Below are 19,320 nucleotides of genomic sequence, written 5' to 3'. Positions count from 1 at the left end.
ACGGGGACCACAGGCGTTTGCTGCCATGCCTGGCTAAAAGCCCCTGGTTTCTTCCATTCTTGATGGCTCAGACTCAGCCTTATATTAGCAGTAGGAAGAGGGTTTGAAAGAGGGTATATCTGGAGCTGGTCTCTGAAACCACAAGCTGCTCAGGCTAAAAAACTCAACTTCCAGAACTTAAATCTCATCTGGAGTTTCCATCATGGCCAAGTTGGGGCTGAAGGTCCTGCTGTCAGGTGTCCAACACAGGTGGGTGATAGTCAACTCAATCCCTCCCTGCAGATAGGCAAGGACTGACCTCTGATCCATGGAAAGAACATTGATTGTCCTAAGCAGACTGAGAACAAGAAGAGGCAAGAAGCCATGTGCAAGGAAGGAGGGAGTGGTGAACCAGTGTAGCTGGCCTTACGAGGTCACTCAGACCTAAAGAGCTCGCTAGGGACAGATTTCAGCTTGTGCTAAGGGAAAGCTTCCCAACAGCTCAAGCAATGAGTGCCTTGGAAGGTGAGAGCCCCTGGTTATTGGATACATGCAGAGACAGGCCAGAAAGCCCCAGTCAGGGCTGCTACAGAAGCAAGTCCTGAATGCTGACTTCACGAGCTCATGCTGGGCACTCCCAGGGAAAATCACCTGTCTCTCTGGGCCTCAGCACCTTCAGTTACAATATAAGGATAAATAACACCATTCTGGCCGGGTGTGGTGGCTCACACCTGTAATCCCAGCACTTTGGGAGGCCAAGGTGGGAGGATCACTTGAGTCCAGAAATTCGAGACCAACCTGGGCAACACAGCAAGACCCCCGTCTCTACCAAAAACAAACAAACAAACAAAACACTATGGTGGCTCATGCCTGTAGTCCCATAATCCCAGCTACTCCAAAGGCTGAGCCAGGAGAATTGCTTGAACCCTGTCTCAAAAAGAAAAGAAAAAAAAAAAAAAACCCCGTAGAGTCGTCTTGAGGATTAAACTAAAAAATATGCCACATAGCCTGGGTGCAGTGGCTCACACCTGTAATCCCAGCTGTTTGGGAGGCCAAGGTGGGTAGATCACTTGAGGTCAGGAGTTCAAGACCAGCCTGACCAACATGGTCTACTTCTTTCTTTAGTAGAGACAGAAACCCTGTCTCTACTAAAATTACAAAATTAGCTGGACATGGTGGCTGGTGCCTGTAATCCCAGCTACTTGGGAGGCTGAGGCAGGAGAATTGCTTGAACTCAGGAGGCGGAGGTTGCAGTGAGCTGAGATCGAGCCATTGCACTCCATCCTGGGCAACAAGAACGAAACTCGGTCTCAAAACAACAACAACAACAACAACAAAAACCAGAAGAAAGAAAGAAAAAGAAAAAATGTATATGCCACATAAACAGGGACAGTGTGCTGGCACCCAAGCGTGCAGTGACTGCCACTACCAGGTTTCAATCCTGACTAGAATTTCCTTGTTGTGTGACCTTGGGCAAGTTCCTTAACCTGATTTTCTCACCTATAAAATGAGAATCGTGTAAGGATTAGTATCAAGACTACGGATTTCTGTAAAGATGCAACAAGTAAATTGTTTTGTTTCTTGTTTGTTTGTTTTTTGAGATGGAGTCACTCTGTCACCTCAGCTGACTGCAATCTCTGCCTCCCAAGTTCAAGTGATTATTCCACCTCAGCCTCACAAAGTGCTAGGATTACAGGCACACACCACCACGCCCAGCTAATTTTTGTGTTTTAGTAGAGATGGGGTTTCGCCATATTGCCCAGGCTGGTCTAAAAATCCTAAACTTAGGCAATCCACCCACCTTGGCCTCCCAAAGTGCTAGGATTGCAGGTGTGAGCCACCACACCCAGCTATTTTATTTTGTTTTGAAACAGAGTTTCACTCTTGTCTCAGAGGCTGGAGTATAGTGCTTGAACCGCCTCCCGGGTTCAAGCAATTCTCCTGCCTCAGCCTCCCGAGTAGCTGGGATTACAAGCACCCGCCAACACACCCAGCTAATTTTTGTGTTTTTAGTAGATACAAGGTTTCACCCTATTGGCCAGGCTGGTCTCAAACTCCTGACCTCAGTTGATCCACCTGCCTCAGCCTCCCAAAGTGCTGGGATTGCAGGTGTGAGCCACTGCACAAGCTCTTCACAATTCTGAACTCATTGCAGCCTCATAACAATGCTTTCACTATCCTACAGGGAGGCCATGGGGCACAGGGGCTAAGTGACTTGCCCAATGTCCTGGCAGTCTGTAGTCCTTCTTGCCCCAGGAGAAGCAATCTGACTCCAGCAATCAAGGAATTACTTTGTTGTGGGGGTGGGGGTCACACCCAGGAAGCAGGCATCCTAATTCCACCAACTGCTCTGGCTCCTGTCCAGGGGGGCAAGGGTAAGCCTGGGCTGAGAACTGGAGGCTCTTTCCTGCCACGGGGGGAGGGTCAGACCGGGCACGGTGGTTCACGCATGTAATCCCGGCACTTTGGGAGGCCGAGGCGGGAAGATTGCTTGAGCCCAGGAGTTCGAGACCAGCCTGGGCAACATGGTGAAATCCCATCTCTAAAAAAAGATACAAAAATTAGCCAGGCATGGTGGCACATGCCTACGGTCCCAGCTGCTTGGGAGGCAGAAATGGGAGGATCGCTTGGGCTTGGGAGGTTGAGGCTACAGTGAGCCGAGAGGGTGCCATTACACTCCAGGCTGGGCAACAGAGCCTGACCCTGTCTCAAAAACAAAAGCAACAAAAGAATTTGCAGTCAGCTCACAGAGCACATGCACCTGCCAAAAGATGTCACTTGTTCTCACCGAGCTCCGACCTGAAACTGCTGCAGGAGGGATGCTTCCAGTTATCCGAGAGAAACGGCTGCATTTCCCCAGTCCCTTGTCCCTTGCCTCCCTGTGACATCTCACCGAAGTGCTAACACTTGTTCTGAGGTGATGTCAGGTGACGGTCACAGCCAGGAGCTTCCCCGTCTCCATCTGACTTGTGTGCGTCAGTAGGACGTAACAGGGGTCAGATCCCAGGGCCAAGCTGGGCCCCAAAGGAAGGACCCTGGGTGGTGATGCTCAGAAACAAGGAGAGCTTCACCTCACAAGAACTCACATGCTCGCCTCCCTCTCTACCAAGAAGCTGGGTGTGAGGAGGAGAGAAGCATCACTCACACACACGCACACACATACACACATACACATACTCCTGTAGGTGCATTTTCCTGCAGCCCCAAAGGTTCCATTGAAAGGCATCACATTTGTTTTACCTAAAGCAAAGGCCACCCCATCCAAACAAGGGCTCCAGAGATGCAGGCAGGAGGCTACATGGCAAAGGGGCCCCCAGCTCTGTGTTGTAGGGATTGAATCAGGCAATCATTTTTAAATGTATCAAACACCCAAAGCTCTTCCAATTCTACCAAAGTGAAAAGAGCAGGTTTCGATGATTCTACATTCTAGGATTCTTGTGTCATTCTACAACGGCTTATCAAGGTTGGGTCAGTGCCAAGCTCTGTGCTGGAATGTGACCTTGGACAAGCCCTTCCACCTCTCTGAACCTATCTTCTCATTTACAACGTGGGGCCACAATTCCCTATCTCAGAGGGATTGCTATAAGGCTTAGAAATAATGCACATGGGCTGGGCATGATGGCTCACGCCGGTAATTCCAGTACCTGGGGCAGGGGGGGGCCAAGGCAGGCAAGATTACTTGAGCCAAGGGGTTTGAGACCAGTCTGGGCAACATGCCAAAACCCCGTCTCTATTAAAAATACAAAAGGTAGCTGGGCATGATGGCTCACGCCTGTCATCCCAGTTAGGAGGCTGAAGCACAAGAATCGCTTGAACCCATGAGGCAGAGGTTGCAGTAAGGGGACATTGCACCACTGCACTCCAGCCTGGGTGACAGAGGAAGATTCTGTCTAAATATATATATTACAAAAATTGGCTGGGCATCATGGCATGCACCTGTAGTATCAGCTATTTGGGAGGCTGAGATGGGAGGATCATTTAAGCCCAGGAGGTCAAGGCTGTAGTGAGCTATGATCATGCCATTGCATTCCAGCCTGGGCAACAGACTGAGACCCTGTCTCAAAAAAAAAAAAAAAAAAAAAGAGAGAGAAAGAAAAGGAAGGAAGGAAGGAAGGAAGGAAGGAAGGAAGGAAGGAAGGAGGAAGGAACGAAGGAAGGGAGAGGGGGAGGGAGTGAGAGAAGGAAGGAAGGAAAGAAAGAGAGAAAGAAAGAGGAAGGAAGGAAGGAGGAAGGAACGAAGGAAGGGAGAGGGGGAGGGAGTGAGAGAAGGAAGGAAGGAAAGAAAGAGAGAAAGAAAGAGGAAGGAAGGAAGAGAGGGAGGGAGGGAGGGAAGGAGGGAGGGAGGAAAAGATGGAAAGAAAAAGAAAGAAAGAAAGAGAGAGAGAAAGAAAGAAAGAGAGAGAGAGAAAGAGAGAGAGAGAGAGAGAGGAAGGAAAGTAGGAAGGAAGGAAGGAAGGAAAGAAGGAAGGAAGGAGAGAAAGAGGCTGGGCGCGGTGGCTCATGCCTGTAATCCCACCACTTTGGGAGGCAGAGGCGGGAGGATCACAAGGTCAAGAGATCAAGACCATCCTGGCCAGCATGGTGAAACCTCATCTCTAATAAAAATACAAAAATTAGCTAGGCATGGTAGCGCGCGCCTGTAGTCCCAGCTACTCGGGAGGCTGAGGCAGGAGAATTGCTTGAACCTGGGAGGTGGAGGTTGCAGTGAGCCGAGATCACGCTACTGCACTCCAGCCTGGCAACACAGTGAGACTCTGTCTCAAAAAAAAGAGAGGGAGAGAGAAAGGGGAAAAAAAAGAAGGAAAGAGGGAAGGGAGGGAAGGAAGGAGGCATGTGAAAGACTGCAGACTAAAGGCTTATTTCTATTATTTATTAGAAGAGGTGACTCCTAGGTTGGGTGTGTTGGCTCACACCTGTAATCCCAGTGCTTTGGGAGGCCTAGGAAGGAGGATCGCTGAGCCCAGGTGTTGGAGATCAGCCTGGGCAACATAGCAAGACTTCATCTCTACAAAAAAAATTCAAAAATTAGCTGAGTGTGGTGGCATGTGCCTGTAGTTCCAGCTACACAGGAAGCTGAAGTAGGAGGATCGCCTGAACCCAGGAGTTTGAGGCTACAGTGAGCTATGATTACATACTGCACTCCAGCCTGGGCAACAGAGTGAGATCTCATCTCTGAAAAAAAAAAAGCAGAAAAGAAAAAATGATGCCTGATGAATATCAGAAGACAGGTGGGAACTCACCAAGTAGACCAGAAGGAAAAAGAGGCCAAGCAGAGAGCAGCCCCCACAGGGGCAGAGGTTCACAGTTCAGCAGGGTGGAAGGGGCAGCTGAAGAGGTTGGTGAGGACCTTGAAGGCCAAGCCAAGGTCTTGGGACTTGAGTCTGAGGGCACTGGGGAGTCATGGGGGGTCTCTGAGCCAGGCAGGGGCAGGATCATATGTGTGGGTTAGGAAGATGTATCCTTCTGGCCACAGTGCACAAAAGAAGATGGAGATTCTGGAAGAATAAAGGCCAGTGAGAAGGCATGATAAACATCCATGAGCCAAGGAACACTGGCTGTTGGACCACAAGTGCCACCCATGGTGAGGATGTTGGCACACAGCTTACCCCAGCCTACACGCTACAAGGATGGGGAGCAAGGTCGAACATGGTGGCTCATACCTGTAATCCTAGCATGTTGGGAGGCCAAGGCAGGAGGATTGCTGAGCCCAGGAGTTCGAGACCAGCCTGAACAACATAGGGAGACCCATTCTCCATAAAAATTTTAAAAACTAGCCAGGCATGGTGGCACACCTGTAGTCCCAGGTACTCGGGAGGCTGAGATGAGAGAATTGCTTGAGCCCAGGAGTTCGAGGTTGCAGTGAGCCACAATCCCTCCGGTGTACTCCAGCCTGGGCAACAGAGTGAGGCCCTGTCTTCAAAAGAAAAAACAACAACAACAAAAAGGCTTTCAGCAGGGTAGCAGAGCACTGCTCCCCATCCTGGTGTTTTTGTTTTTGTTTTGTTGTTGTTGTTTGTTTGAGATGGAGTTTCGCTCTTGTTGCCTGGGCTGGAGTGCAATGGTGTGACCTTGCCTCACTGCAACCTCCACCTCCTGGGTTCAGGTGATTCTCCTGCCTCATCCTCCCAAGTAGCTGGGATTACAGGCACGTACCACCATGCCCAGCTAATTTTTGTATTTTTAGTAGAGATGGGGTTTCACCCTGTTGGCCAGGCTGGTCTCGAACTCCTGACCTTCACCCACCTCGCCCTCCCAAAATGCTGGGATTACAGGCATGAGTTACTGTGCCCGGCCCATCCTGGTTTTTTGTTTGTCTTGTTTTTGAGACAAGGTCTCTGTTGCGGAGTGGCACAATCATAGCTCACTGCACCCTCAACCTCCTGTGCTCAAGTGACTCTCCAGCCTCAGCCTCCCAAACCACTGACATTACAGGCATGATGAGTTACCGCACTCAGCCATGCTGGAAGCTTTTGAATACAACATGCTGCAGGTATCACAGCCTCATTCATTCCTTCACTCAGCAAATCTTTACTCAGCACCTACTGTGTTATAGATTTTTTTTTTTTTTTAGATGGGATCTAGCTCTGTCACCCAGGCTGGAGTGCAGTGGTGCAATCTCGGCTCACTGTAGCCTCTGCCTCCCAGGTTCAAGAGATTCTCATGCCCCAGCCTCCCTATTAGCTAGGATTACAGGCGCCCTCCACCACACCCAGCTATTTCCAGGTACATTCTTGACGCTAGGGATTCAGCAAAGAACAAGACAGTTAAGGTCTCTGATGCTCACAGGGCTCACATTTTAGAGAGGGATTAATGTCCAATAAGTAAATAAATGTATAATATGTCAGGGTCGTATGACTATAAGGAACAGTGATTGTTACAACCCAGATGAGAGGGAAAAATAAAGGATTCCAAATACCCCACCCTGGGAAGTAGAGTCAGGATTCAAACGAAGAACTGTATGGCTTCAAGTTCATGGTCTTTAATCTCCTGGAGGCTGCCTCTCTTTGAAGAGCTTGTGTATAAGGCATAACTTGCAGTTACTGGTATCCTCCCTTGAGCCACAAGGTCCATTCATTCATTATTCATTCTGGAACCATTTATTGAGCACCTACTATTTGTCAAGCCCTGTTCTGGATGCTGAGGAGATAACAATGATCTGGACAGGCACGATTTACAGACTGGCAGGGAGAAGTGGTTTTAAACAAGTGCACAGGATTCGTTACACTTGCCATGAGAGCTACAGATACGTAGTACATGTTATGAACTAGCCTGGGAAAAGCTTTAAGCCTGGTCTCCCAGAGGAAGTGACATTTAACTTGAGGCCTAAAGTTTCTCAGGCAAAGAGGGAAGAGATTTCAAGGCTGAGGGAACAGCACGTGCAAAGGCTTGGAAAGGTAAAAAAGGAGGCTGGCACGCTTGAGAAACTGAGAGACCAGCGTGGCCACAGCTCAGAGATGGAGGGAGAAAGCAGGGCGTGGCCTAAGACAAGGCCAGGGAGGCCCACAGAGGTCAGACCAGCAGACCTCCCCAGCCACGTTAGGAACAAATTGAGGGCGGGCCACCGTGCCTGGTGCCCATAATCTCAGTATTTTGGGAGGTGAAGCAGGAGGATCGCTTGAGCCCAGGAGTTCAAAGCTGCAGGGAGCAATGGTGGCGCCACTGCATTCCAGCCTGGGCAACACAGTGAGACGCTGTCTCTAAAAGAAAAGAGAAAAAAAAAGGAAGAATTTTTGGCACAGCACAGGTTCCAATGCTATCCCAAGCCCGTGGGCCCAGAGTGGCTGACTCTCTACCCAGGATGCTCCCTCCAGTTGAGAATGTTCTCAACCAATAGCTGTTGTCATCACTTCCCAAGAAATTCAGCTCTTGGGATCAAATTCTGGCTCCCCTAGGAAGCATCTGGCAAGGTTTCGGGAGCCATCGGGTCGGCCATGTTATGCTGGAATCTTTATAAGCACCTGAGGGTTATCATCCCCATGTGGTAGAAAATGAAACTGAAGCTCGAGAGATTTGCACTCCCTACCCTTTTTTACACCTCATTTTTCTCCAGCATGTGGAATTGAGGGAGCTTCATGCTTCTAACTGTCATGATTCCAAGATTCTATGACATGTGGGAGAGGATCCTAAGGTTCGGGGAGCCGCAGAGGTTTCGGGGGTTCTAGAAATAGGAGATCCTAAGCCTAGGTGCTCCAATAAACCCAGTGAGACCAAGCCCAGGTTTCTGGTCTGTACCCGCTGGTGCAAGCCCAGAGACAAGCAGGCGCCACCAATGAGCCCCTCTGCGGGTCCCCTCCCGGGTCCCACCTCACAGGCCAGCTGGAGGGCGCGATCCTGACGTCCCCCGACGGCCTGGGGCCCCAATCCAGAGGCCTGGGTGGGCGGGGACCAAGGGCGTAGTCAGGGAGTGCCTTTTGCTGGAGGGCAACGGACCGGGGCGGGGAGTCGGGAGACCAGAGTGGGAGGAAGGCGGGGAGTCCAGATTCCGCCCCAGAGCTGACTTCCTCCTGGTCGGCTGCAGCAGCCGGGTGAGCGGCGGCAGCAGCCGGGTGAGCGGCGGCAGCGGCCGGGGATCCCGGAGCCATGGGGCGCGCGCGCGATGCCATCCTGGATGCGCTGGAGAACCTGACAGCCGAGGAGCTCAAGAAGTTCAAGCTGAAGCTACTGTCAGTGCCGCTGCGCGAGGGCTACGGGCGCATCCCAAGGGGCGCGCTGCTATCCATGGACGCCTTGGACCTCACCGACAAGCTGGTCAGCTTCTACCTGGAGACCTACGGCGCCGAGCTCACCGCTAACGTGCTGCGCGACATGGGCATGCAGGAGATGGCCGGGCAGCTGCAGGCGGCCACGCACCAGGGTAAGCCGCCTCGGTTCCCCTCCACCCACACCAGCACTTACCCCTCGGGCTCTTCCGCTTTCTGTTCCTCCTACCCCTAAACAAAGCTCCTGTACCGGAAAAGAGACTCCCCGCGCTCAGCCTCCCGACCGAGAGGACCCCGCCCCACTTGGCTCATATCCTTTCAGGCTCTGGAGCTGCGCCAGCTGGGATCCAGGTCCCTCCTCAGTCGGCAGCCAAGCCAGGTGAGGCCTCCACACCCAGCCCGGCTCCACTGTACTCCTGCACAGCCTCCATCTGTGCTCCCGCAACTAGGGCAAGGCAGGGCATGGCTTGGCAACCCTGCGCGCCCCACCCACCAGCCCACACCCTGCCGGGGAAGGGAGACAATATTACCCTCATCCCACTGCATGTGGGGTCCTCTTGGGCCGCCCCATAAAGCCCCGGCCTCTAGGTTTGCAGAGGAATTCCTGAAGAACTCAAGTTCAGCAGGGACAGGCCGCACACCCTGGCTGCTGGCTCATGTTCTCCTCCCACCCCCAGGCCTGCACTTTATAGACCAGCACCGGGCTGCGCTTATCACAAGGGTCACAGACGTTGAGGGGCTGCTGGATGCCTTGTACGGGAAGGTCTTGAAGGATGAGCAGTACCAGGAAGTGCGGGCCGAGTCCACCAACCCAAGCAAGATGCGGAAGCTCTTCAGCTTCACGCCAGCCTGGAACTGGACCTGCAAGGACTTGCTCCTCCAGGCCCTAAGGGAGACCCAGTCCTACCTGGTGGAGGACCTGGAGCGGAGCTGAGGCTCCTTCCCAGCAACACTCCAGTCAGCCCCTGGCAATCCCAACAAACTCATCCTGCATCTGATGTTTTTATACACAATATATGAAAAGCCAGCTTGAACTTGTGTGTTTTCCTGCTTCTAGCCTGCTGGCATGTGCAGAGCTCAGCTATGCTTCAGAGGCCGCCCAGCCTCCAGCTCCGTGTCCCTTATGCTTCCTGCACCCCAAATGCTTCCTCCATCCTTCCTGGTATGGCCATGGACTATCCCTCCTCATTCACCAGGTGGTGCTCCTTCAGTGCTCCCCTAAAGGGTCTAACCTTGCCATTATAGATAACAGCCTGTGGCCCAGTTCCAAAGGTTAAAAGAGGCATGTAGCAAAGGGCGCGAACTGTGGTGGGCAGCTCTCCACAGGAGAAAAATGCAAAATTAGAGAAATTTTCAGGGGGAGACACATTAGAGCATTATCTAAACATAGGACAGAAGAGCACAAGTCACCAAATTGCTCGAGGGCTCCTTCTGGCCCTGGCTCTAACAGGCTTAAACGTCCCCTCTGCCCCACCCCATCCCGTGGGGGTAAGGCTGATAGGTTACACTTTGCTCAAAAAACATGCCCACCACCAAAGCAAATTTTCAGGAAATGAGTTGTGGTAGCTGCCTCTTTTCTTGATGCAATTTTTTGGAGGGTTATTATTTATTCATTCATTTGAAAGGAACATTTTAAAAAAATTTTTTTTTGAGATGGAATCTCGCTGTGTCACCCAGACTGGAGTACAGTGGTGCGACCTCAGCTCACTGCAACCTCCACCTCTCAGGTTCAAGCTATTCTCGTGCCTCAGTCAGTCAAGTAACTGAGATTACAGGTGCTTGCCACCACACCCAATTAATTTTTGCATTTTTAGTAGAAACGGGATTTTGCCACGTTGCCCAGGCTGGTCTCAAACGCCTGGCCTCCCTCAAGTGATCCATCCACCTCAGCCACCCAAAGTGCTGGGATTACATGTGCGAGCCACCGCGCCCGCCTTCTTGATGCATTTTTTGCCTACAAAGGGAAATATGAGTCTCTCACTCCAGGAAACTTGGTCTTTCCAGAGGCTGTTTGGGAAAGCAGGAATCTAGGGCTACTTCTGAGTACACTTTACAAGCAATCCTTTCTGGCCTTGAAGAGGGAAGATTTGCAAAGCAATGGGCAGACACCAAGGAGGCCCTGGATCCTATCCTTAGGAATCACCAGACAACCACTTTCCAACCTCACTGCCGCAACAGCCTTATCTCTAATTACATCTTATCTGCAATACTTCCTACCTTGTCCTCCCTGCCTCTAGCTCCAAGAGCCTAAGAAATCCAAACTGATCATGGGAACAGACTCTCACTTTTTTTGAGACAGGATCTCATCTGTTGCTCTGGCTGGAGTGCAGTGGTGTGATCATGGTTCACTGCAGCCTCAAATCCCTGGGTTCAAGCAATCTTCCAGCCTCAGCCTCCTGAATAGCTGGGACTACAGGTGCACACCACCATGCCCAGCTGACTGTCACTTTTAACAGGACACCTAAACTCTCCTCCTAACCTGGCGCTTAACCCCATGCAACGTCTCCTCTCCTCACATACCCAGGATCCCACCACTATCTGCTCACACCCGGTGCCCTAGCACATGCTGACCCCTTTATCTCTGGACACGCTGACATCTTCTACGTGCCCCAGACTGCCCATACGCATGCATTCCTCTGGGTTTTAGAGGCTTTTCCCAGTGTCTCTGTGGCAATGCAAATCATGTGCTGGTCTACCTTCACAGAAGACTCCACCACTCCCCCGCTTAAATGGACGCTTAAAAGGGAGACATCTTTTCAACCTCTGTACAAGTGCCTTGCATGTAGAAAGTAGTCAATATATGGCAGTTACTGTGTATCTCTAGTATCTAATAGGATTTTTTAAAATTTCACAGGAACCTAATCATTCCCATGGCATGGGGCCATATAGGTAACACATCCTTGCATAACAGACATCCTTAGAGTCACTATAAAAACCAGGGCAGGCCTGAGGGAAGGAAGTGGTTCCAATAAGGTTTCCCTAAGATAAAACATTTCTTGGGGCTTCCTTTTTCCTTTGGGCTCTAGGAGAATGAGTCCTACCAGGAATCTCCTCAGATTTTAGGCATAGCATAGTGGTTAACGACAGTTCTATAGCTCAAGAATAGAGGTTCAAGTCCCAGCCCCAACTCTCACTAGCTGTGTCAGCATCCCCTCTGTAAAGTGGGAGTGACAGGACGTAGCTCATCCCCTAACAGCAGCTGGCTCATGTTAAGTACACCTCCGAGTTAGCAATCACCTCCACTAGGACGGTTCTGCTCCTAGCCCCTCAGTGGCTGAGAACTGTAGGTGGGCACCTGTGCTATCCCAAAAACAATCTAGAGTGCCTCTCTGGCAGCACCCCCAGACTCATTCTGTTGCTCCCAGTCCTAGTAGTGGCTCCATGGATGTGGAAAGCCCAGCCCCAGTCCAGATGGCCCCAGACAACTCCAGCACCTTGGGACACATCCCAGATAAGCTGAAGGGCAACCACTGCAAATGGCAACACTCCTGCCAAGCCCTAGAACTGGATTTCAGAGACATTCAACAAAGTGAAGGAGCAACTCAAAATCACCTTCCCCTAACACCTGAAGGGCTCTCCCATGCTTCTCTGAGGCCCTACAAGAACCAAATCCCATCCCTGTGCTGAGGACTCCCTCCATGATGGTCCAGGTCTCTGTACACCAGCAAAAATCCCACAAAGAGGACAGCATCCTCTTTTTTGCTCAAACCTCCCATCTAAGCTTCACAAGCCAGTGTTGGCTGGGCCTGTGCTAATTACAAAAACCCACATGCAGGACCCTGTCTTCCCTTTCCTTAGCTCCCAGCCAGCACAGTTTATATAGAAATATAATCCTAGCACTTAGGGAGGCCGAGCAGAGAGGATTGCTTGAGCTCAAGAGTTCAAGACCAGCCTGAACAACCCAGTGAGACCTCATCGCCACAAAATAATTTTTTAAATTAGCTGGACATGGTGGTTCATGCCTGCAGTCCAAGCCACTCGGGTGGCTGAGGTGGGAGAATTACTTGAGCCCAGCAGTTGGAGGTTGCAGTGAGCTGTGATCATGCTACTGCACTCCAGCTTGGGCCACAGAGCAAGACCTGTCTCAAAAAAATAAAGCAGTGGGGTGGTGGAGGGAGAAAGATGAAAGTTTTGTACAAAGTCAAGTTCCCTTTCAGAAACAATTTGACTCTGCCAAACTCTAGAACGTTACTCTAAGAGAAGTGTTGAACCAACAGCATCATTGTCACCAAAAAGCCTGTCATAAATGCTTTCTTTGGGGGGAGGGCAGGGGGACAGTCTTGTTCTGTCACCCAGGTCTGCAGGCTGGAGTGCAGTGGTGGGAACACAGCTCACTGCAGCCTCAACCTCCCTGGTTGGGACCACAGGTACATGTCACCACACTTTTTTTTTTTTTTTTTTTTTGAGATGGAGTCTCATTTCTATCGCCCAGGCTTGAGTGCAGTGGCATGATCTCAGCTCACTGCAACCTCCACCTCCCAGGTTCACGCGATTTTCGTGCCTAAGCCTCCCAAGTAGCTGAGATTACAGGTGCATGCCACCACACCTAGCTAAATTTTGTACTATTAGTAGAGGTAGGGTTTCACCGTGTTGGCTAAGCCGCCCACCTTGGCCTCCCAAAGTGCTGGGATTACAGGAATGAGCCACCGCACCTGGCCTGAAATGGACATCTTGGGCCCCATCTGGACCTACTGAGCTAGAATCCATATGCTGACCAAAGATAAAGTTCAATTTATAAATTAAGCACAGGAGATTATTATACTGTACTGAAACTGTATAAGACAAAACCATGGATAAGGGAGGATTCGTGTGTGTGTGTGTATATATATCTTTTTAATCTGTGTGTATACATATATATTCCCCCCCGTTATAGAGGATGTAGTTCTAGGCATCTCAGACTGACAGGTTTGTGCCCCTGCTCACAAGGATGGGGATTTGCCTTGTTTCCTCCTCAAGGGCACAATAAACAGGATGGCTCAACTTTCCCTCAAAGTCTGGAAAATCAAAACCAAAAAACAAGCACAACAAGCCTAAGTTCCCCCCTACCTATTTTTTTTTTTTTTAGATAGAGTCTTGCACTGTCACCCAGGCCAGCGGGTAATGGCACAATCTTGGCTCACTGCAACCTCCACCTCCCGGTTTCAACCGATTCTCCTGCCTCAGCCTCTCAAGTAGCTGGGATTACAGATGCCTGCCACCACGCCTGGCTAATTTTTTGTATTTTTGGTAGAGACAGGGTTCACTATGTTGGCCAGGCTGCTCTCGAACTCCTGACCTCGTGATCTGCCTACTTCAGCCTCTTGAAGTGTTGGGATTACAGGCGTGAGCCCTCGCGCCCAGCTGCCAGGTCCGTTCTTAAGAACACTGCACTCAACAGTGACAAGGAATCTGTGTGATTGTGCAACACTGCCACCCCTCGGCGTGATGAGCACAGGCAAGATGTCACCTGGGAAATGGTTCCTGCCCACTTCATCCGGCCCTCTACTGCCCTTGCTTGGACCCCGCTCGCTGAAATGCTTCGTCGTTGGCTCCAGGGTCCAGCAGCAGCACTCTCACAGGGACAGCACATCCACCATCTTCAACCCAAGCACCCAAGCTTCCTCTGCCTCTTGCCCCTACACCAGTGGCCCTCAATTGTTTTCCAGTTAAGAGTCTCTACTGCCCCAATATTTAGAGCTAAAGCCACAATCCAAGGAGCTGACAGCATTAACCACCAACAGAAAGCAGTATTTCTTCCAGCTCCAAACTCCTGCTCATAAACTACATTCTCCAAGTCTGTTACTGCCTCAAGGATACTGGTAATTTTAGACTCAATGGTCTCCAAAAGCTCTTAGAATACCTTGAGATTGAGGATCTAATACTTCTTTTTTTTTTGAGACAAAGAGTCTCACTCCATCGCCCAGGCTGGAGTGCAGTGGCGCAATCTCGGCTCACTGCAACCTCCACCTCCTGGGTTCAACAAGCGATTGTCCTGCCTCAACCTCCCAAGTAGCTGGGACTGCAGGCGCCTGCCACCACGCCCGGCTAATTTTTGTATTTTTAGTAGAGTCGGAGTTTCACCATGTTGGCCAGGCTGATCTCGAACTCCTGGCCTCAGGTGAGGATCCAATATTTCTACAACAAAAAATCCTGGTCAAATGTGCTGGCACAACCCACTTGACAATACTTTCTCAGCTTGTATATGCCAGCGCCATTGAAGATATTTGCATTAAAAAGGTGAGCACGGCAATTGTAGACATATTCTTCTAAGTCAAATTATTTCAAAATAGCCAGGTGCAGTAGCACACCTGTAGTCCCAGTCATTCAGGAGCCTAAGGTGGAAGGATCGCTGGGGCCCACTGAGACCAGCCAGGCCAAAAGTGAGACTTCGTGTCTTTAAAATTTCAAAATATAGTTACAGATGAAAAGAGGGTTGGTCAGAACTGAGGATCCAAAGGTAAAAATGGAGTCAAGAGTACTAGGGAAGAATGACTGCAGATAGGACCCCACATTCCATACTAAGTTTAGCCTCTCTTGCAAGCTAGGATAGAAAGTGAGACCTGGTTACAGACTCCATGGTAGATGGTTAAAAAGGACAAGAAATGTCACCTCACACCTGTCAGAATGGTTGTATCAAAAAGACGAAAGATAACTAGCAAAGATGTGGAGGAAGGGAACCCCTGTACACTGCTGGTGGAAATGTGGACTAATACAGCCATTATGGAAAATAGTAGGAAGTCTCCTCAAATAGCTAATAGAAGTGCCCTATGACCTAGCAATACCACTTCTGGGTGTACATTGAAGGGAACTGAAATCTACGTTGGCTGGACACGGTGGCTCACGCCTGTAATCCCAACACTTTGGAAAATGGAAGCAGGCATATCACCTGAGGTCAGGAGTTTGAGACCAGCCTGGCCAACATGGAGAAACCCCATCTCTACTAAAAACACAAAAGTTAGCTGGGCGTGGTGGTGCACACCTATAATCCCAACCACTTGGGAGGCTGAGGCAGGAGAATCGCTTGAACCTGGGAGGCCGAGGTTGCAATGAGCCAAGACTGTACCACTGCACTCCAGCCTGGGTGACAGACCAAGACTGATCTGTCTGATCAAAAAAAAAATCCGTACGTCAGAGACATCTGCACTCCCACCCAATGCAGTGTTATTCACACTAGCCAAGATACGCAAGCAACCCAAGTGCCCAATTAACGGATGGATTTTTAAATGTGGTATGTTGACACAACAGAACACTATTCAGCTTTTTAAAAGGAAACTGTTATTTGTAACAACATGGGTGAATCAATGAATCTAGAAGACATTATGCTAAATGAAGCAAGCCACAGAAAGACCGCCTGAATTCATATACATGGAATCTAGAAAGTCAAACTCAGAAGCTGAAAACAGAATGGGGGTTACCAGAGGCTTGGAGGTATGGGTAAGCAGGGAGACAAAGGGTACAAGAAATTGAGTTCTGGTAAGCCACTGCACAGCATGGTGACTACAGTTCATAAAAATGCCAGACACAGTGGCATGCATCCATAGTCCCAGCTAAGAGGCTGAGGGCAAGATCACTTAAGCCCAGGAGTTCGAGTCCAGCCTGAGCGACATAAGGAGACCCGTCTCGACCCATTTACACCATGCTGAGTGTTCCATTACAGGTGTGACCCACCACGCTTGCCCAGAATACACTATTCCTGAATGATTGAAGTCTGTCTTCAATCATTTTTTGTTTTTATTTTTGGTCTGATAATTCACACACACAAAATTTGCAACCTCCAGCATAAAAGGGCTGAAGTAACATAAATTTCAAAATTTGTTAAGAGTGGTTTTATACGTTCTCATTCATAGCTAATGACATAGTTAAGATATATTAGCCTGATTTGATTCCACAATATGTACATGTACAGAAATAGGACATTGTACCCCATAAATATATGCAAGTCAACTGAAAATAAAATTTTCATAGCCGGACCCAGTGTCCCATATCTCTAATCCGAGCGCTCTGGGAGGCCAAAGTGGGAGAATCACTTGAGCCCAGAGCAGTTTTGAGACGAGCCTGAGCAACATAGCAAGATCCCATCTCTACAGAAAATACAAAAAAAATTAGCCAGTCATGGTGGCAGGTGCCCGTAGTCGCGTCCCAGCTACTCCGGAGGCTGAGGTGGGCGGATTGCTTGGGGGTGGAAGGCAGAGGTTGCAGTTGGTCAAGATCACACCACTGCAATTCAGTCTAGGCAACAGAGTGACACACTGTCTCAAAAAAACAAAATTTTTTTTTCTTTAAAAAGGATGAGACTGGAAGTAGGAAGACATGCCTAAAGGTAGATCAGTGAGTCAAGTCTCACACGAGCTGGACCCTAGACCTTAACTCCTGGTCAATTTACCCATCACTGACTTAACTGCAGCCCTACATCCAAGTACTGAAACCCAGGAAGGCCTGGCACGAGATGGGGAAAAAAAGCTGATAGGGCTAACCAAAGGCTACATCAAGGAAGGGGCAAACAGACCTACAGCACACCTCTCCCCACCCTCCTCACTTCCTAGTTAGCCTGTCCCTATTCGAACTCACAAAAATGGGGCACCTAATGCTTCAAGACAGATTTCAATCATTCAGTTAAGAGTATTCGGCCGGGCGCGGTGGCTCACGCCTGTAATCCCAGCACTCTGGAAGGCCGAGACAGGTGGATCACAAGGTCAGGAGATCGAGACCACAGTGAAACCCCGTCTCTACTAAAGAAGAAAAAAAAAAAAAAAAGAGCCCAGCACCATGTGGGTGCCTGTAGTCCCAGCTACTCAGGAGGCTGAGCTTGCAGTGAGCCAAGATTGTGCCACTGCACTCCAGCCTGGGCAACAGAGCGAGACTCCATCTTGAAAAAAAAAAAAAAAAAAAAAGAGTATTCTGGCCAAGCACGGTGGGTCACACCTGTAATCCCAGCACTTTGGGAGGCTGAGGTAGGAAAGTCACTTAAGCCCAGTTCAAGACCAGCCTGGGCAACCCAGCGAAATCCTCCTAAAATTAAAAAAAAAAAAAAAAAAAAAATTACCCAGGTGTGGTAGCGAGGGAGCACCTGTAGTCCCAGCTACTTGGGAGGTTGAGGTGGGAGGTTGGCTTCAGAGGCACCAATGTTCTCTCTGCTGCTAGGTATCTCTATCCGTTCTCCTGGAAAATCCCCCCAAACTGGACCTACCCACTGAACAGTCACTTGGGACCCTATTTCCTTTTAATGCCAAGGCCAATCACATAAGCCATTTGAAGGGCACAGGAATTTGACACTAATGGTCCCAGTAATCAGCTCTTACAAGGAGCTTCAACCTCCTCCACTCCTGGAAGAAGGGGATCAGGGGACCACAACCAAAGCTAGAATCCTGATAGGCAAAGCACCAACAGTGAACTACTCAGAAATATCCTATCGAGTCATTTCAACTAAACATTTAACAAAGAAACCAACAGCAGCAGGGACAGGGAGAGAACTGCCACATCCTTGTTCTCAGAGAACTTCTCTACATGTACCAAGTCAAAGCAATGCCTGGGAAGGCCCACTTGACAATCCTTCAATATGCCAGACTACTCTCAGCCTACTGTTGCTTAGAGAGCACCTCAATGCTGGCAGGGAAGGTAAACCTGCTATTCCTTTTAAAAGTCAGTTTCTTGGGAGGCCGAGGTGGGCGCATCACCTGAGGTGAGGAGTTCAAGACCAGCCTGACCAACATGGAGAAACCCTGTCTCTACTACAAATACAAATAAATTAGCTGGGCATAGTGGCGCATGCCTGTAATCCCAGCTACCGCTTGAACCCAGGAGGCAGAGGTTGTAGTGAGCCGAGAATGCGCCACTGCACTCCAGCCTGGGCAACGAGAGCAAAGCTCCATCTCAAAAAATAAAGTCCTAGCTTCTGTGCCTCAAGTCACCAAGATTCAAGGTTGCAGCAACTCTTCTGTAAAGAACATACTTAGCAAACACACTCGAAAATTTGAGAGGACGGCCGGGTGCAGCGGCTCATGCCTGTAATCCCAGCACTTTGGGAGGCCAAGGTGGGTGGATCACCTGAGGTCAGGAATTAAGAGACCAGCCTGGCCAACATGGTGAAACCGTATCTCTACTAAAAACACAAAAATTAGGTGGGCCTATAGTCCCAGCTACTCGGAAGGCTGAGGCAGGAGAATCGCTTGAACTCGGGAGGCAGAGGTTACAGTGAGCCAAGAGTGCACTCTAGTCTGCATGACAGAGCAAGTCTCCAAAAATAAAAATTTGAGAGGAAAGCACTTCCCAATCAGGGGTCCCCAGCACATTTGTAAGCTATGCTTGTGATGGCAGCTGTCTTACAAACCAAGTTTGAAAACTCCGTTAACTAAAACCTTTCTGCTCTTGGGTTAATTTTACGCTCTGTATAATTAAAATAAAAAGCATGCTTTAAAGTAACTGCTTGCCAGATATGTGCAAACTTACAGCCACATGGTAAGAGGCTGAGGGGTACTGCTCTAAGGTTTTAACTCACTGGCTGCAACCCCTTCTCCGCTCTATCACTCATTCCCTCAGGAGGGCCTTCCACCCTCCAATCAAAAACGATCAAGCCTAAAATCTCAAAATGTCAATGACCTCAAGCCCTCTGAGTACAGGCAAGATGTGAGTGACCCAGCCAGACCAGTCTCCTTACAGCAAGTAT

At 49.7% G+C, this 19,320-nt stretch overlaps 1 protein-coding gene across 2 annotated transcripts; it reads left to right on the top strand.

Annotated features, from left to right (window-relative positions):
* The first annotated feature begins 7,843 nt into the window (after positions 1-7,843).
* PYCARD (PYD and CARD domain containing) lies at positions 7,844-9,712 on the top strand. 2 transcript variants are annotated; one of them, XM_033218222.1, is made up of 3 exons: positions 7,844-8,833; positions 9,001-9,057; positions 9,356-9,712. In XM_033218222.1, the coding sequence occupies exons 1-3, from the start codon at positions 8,560-8,562 to the stop codon at positions 9,610-9,612; spliced, it is 588 nt and encodes a 195-aa protein (XP_033074113.1). In that variant the 5' UTR covers positions 7,844-8,559; the 3' UTR covers positions 9,613-9,712. The 2 variants fall into 2 exon arrangements, with proteins under 2 accessions (XP_033074113.1, XP_033074114.1); XM_033218223.1 differs by lacking the exon at positions 9,001-9,057.
* Positions 9,713-19,320: the final 9,608 nt, after the last annotated feature.

Source organism: Trachypithecus francoisi, unplaced genomic scaffold, assembly GCF_009764315.1.
Source record: "Trachypithecus francoisi isolate TF-2019V2 unplaced genomic scaffold, Tfra_2.0 Lachesis_group10, whole genome shotgun sequence".
NCBI classification, from domain to species: Eukaryota; Metazoa; Chordata; class Mammalia; order Primates; family Cercopithecidae; genus Trachypithecus; species Trachypithecus francoisi.
This window is presented reverse-complemented; position numbering and strand designations above follow the sequence as displayed.

Excerpts from the sequence above, each read along its gene's own strand:
- PYCARD (XM_033218222.1), top strand. The coding sequence starts at position 8,560 with ATGGGGCGCGCGCGCGATGCCATCCTGGATGCGCTGGAGAACCTGACA. Across the intron at positions 8,834-9,000 it reads GCAGGCGGCCACGCACCAGG|GCTCTGGAGCTGCGCCAGCT; the intron begins GTAAGCCGCCTC and ends ATATCCTTTCAG. Across the intron at positions 9,058-9,355 it reads TCAGTCGGCAGCCAAGCCAG|GCCTGCACTTTATAGACCAG; the intron begins GTGAGGCCTCCA and ends TCCCACCCCCAG.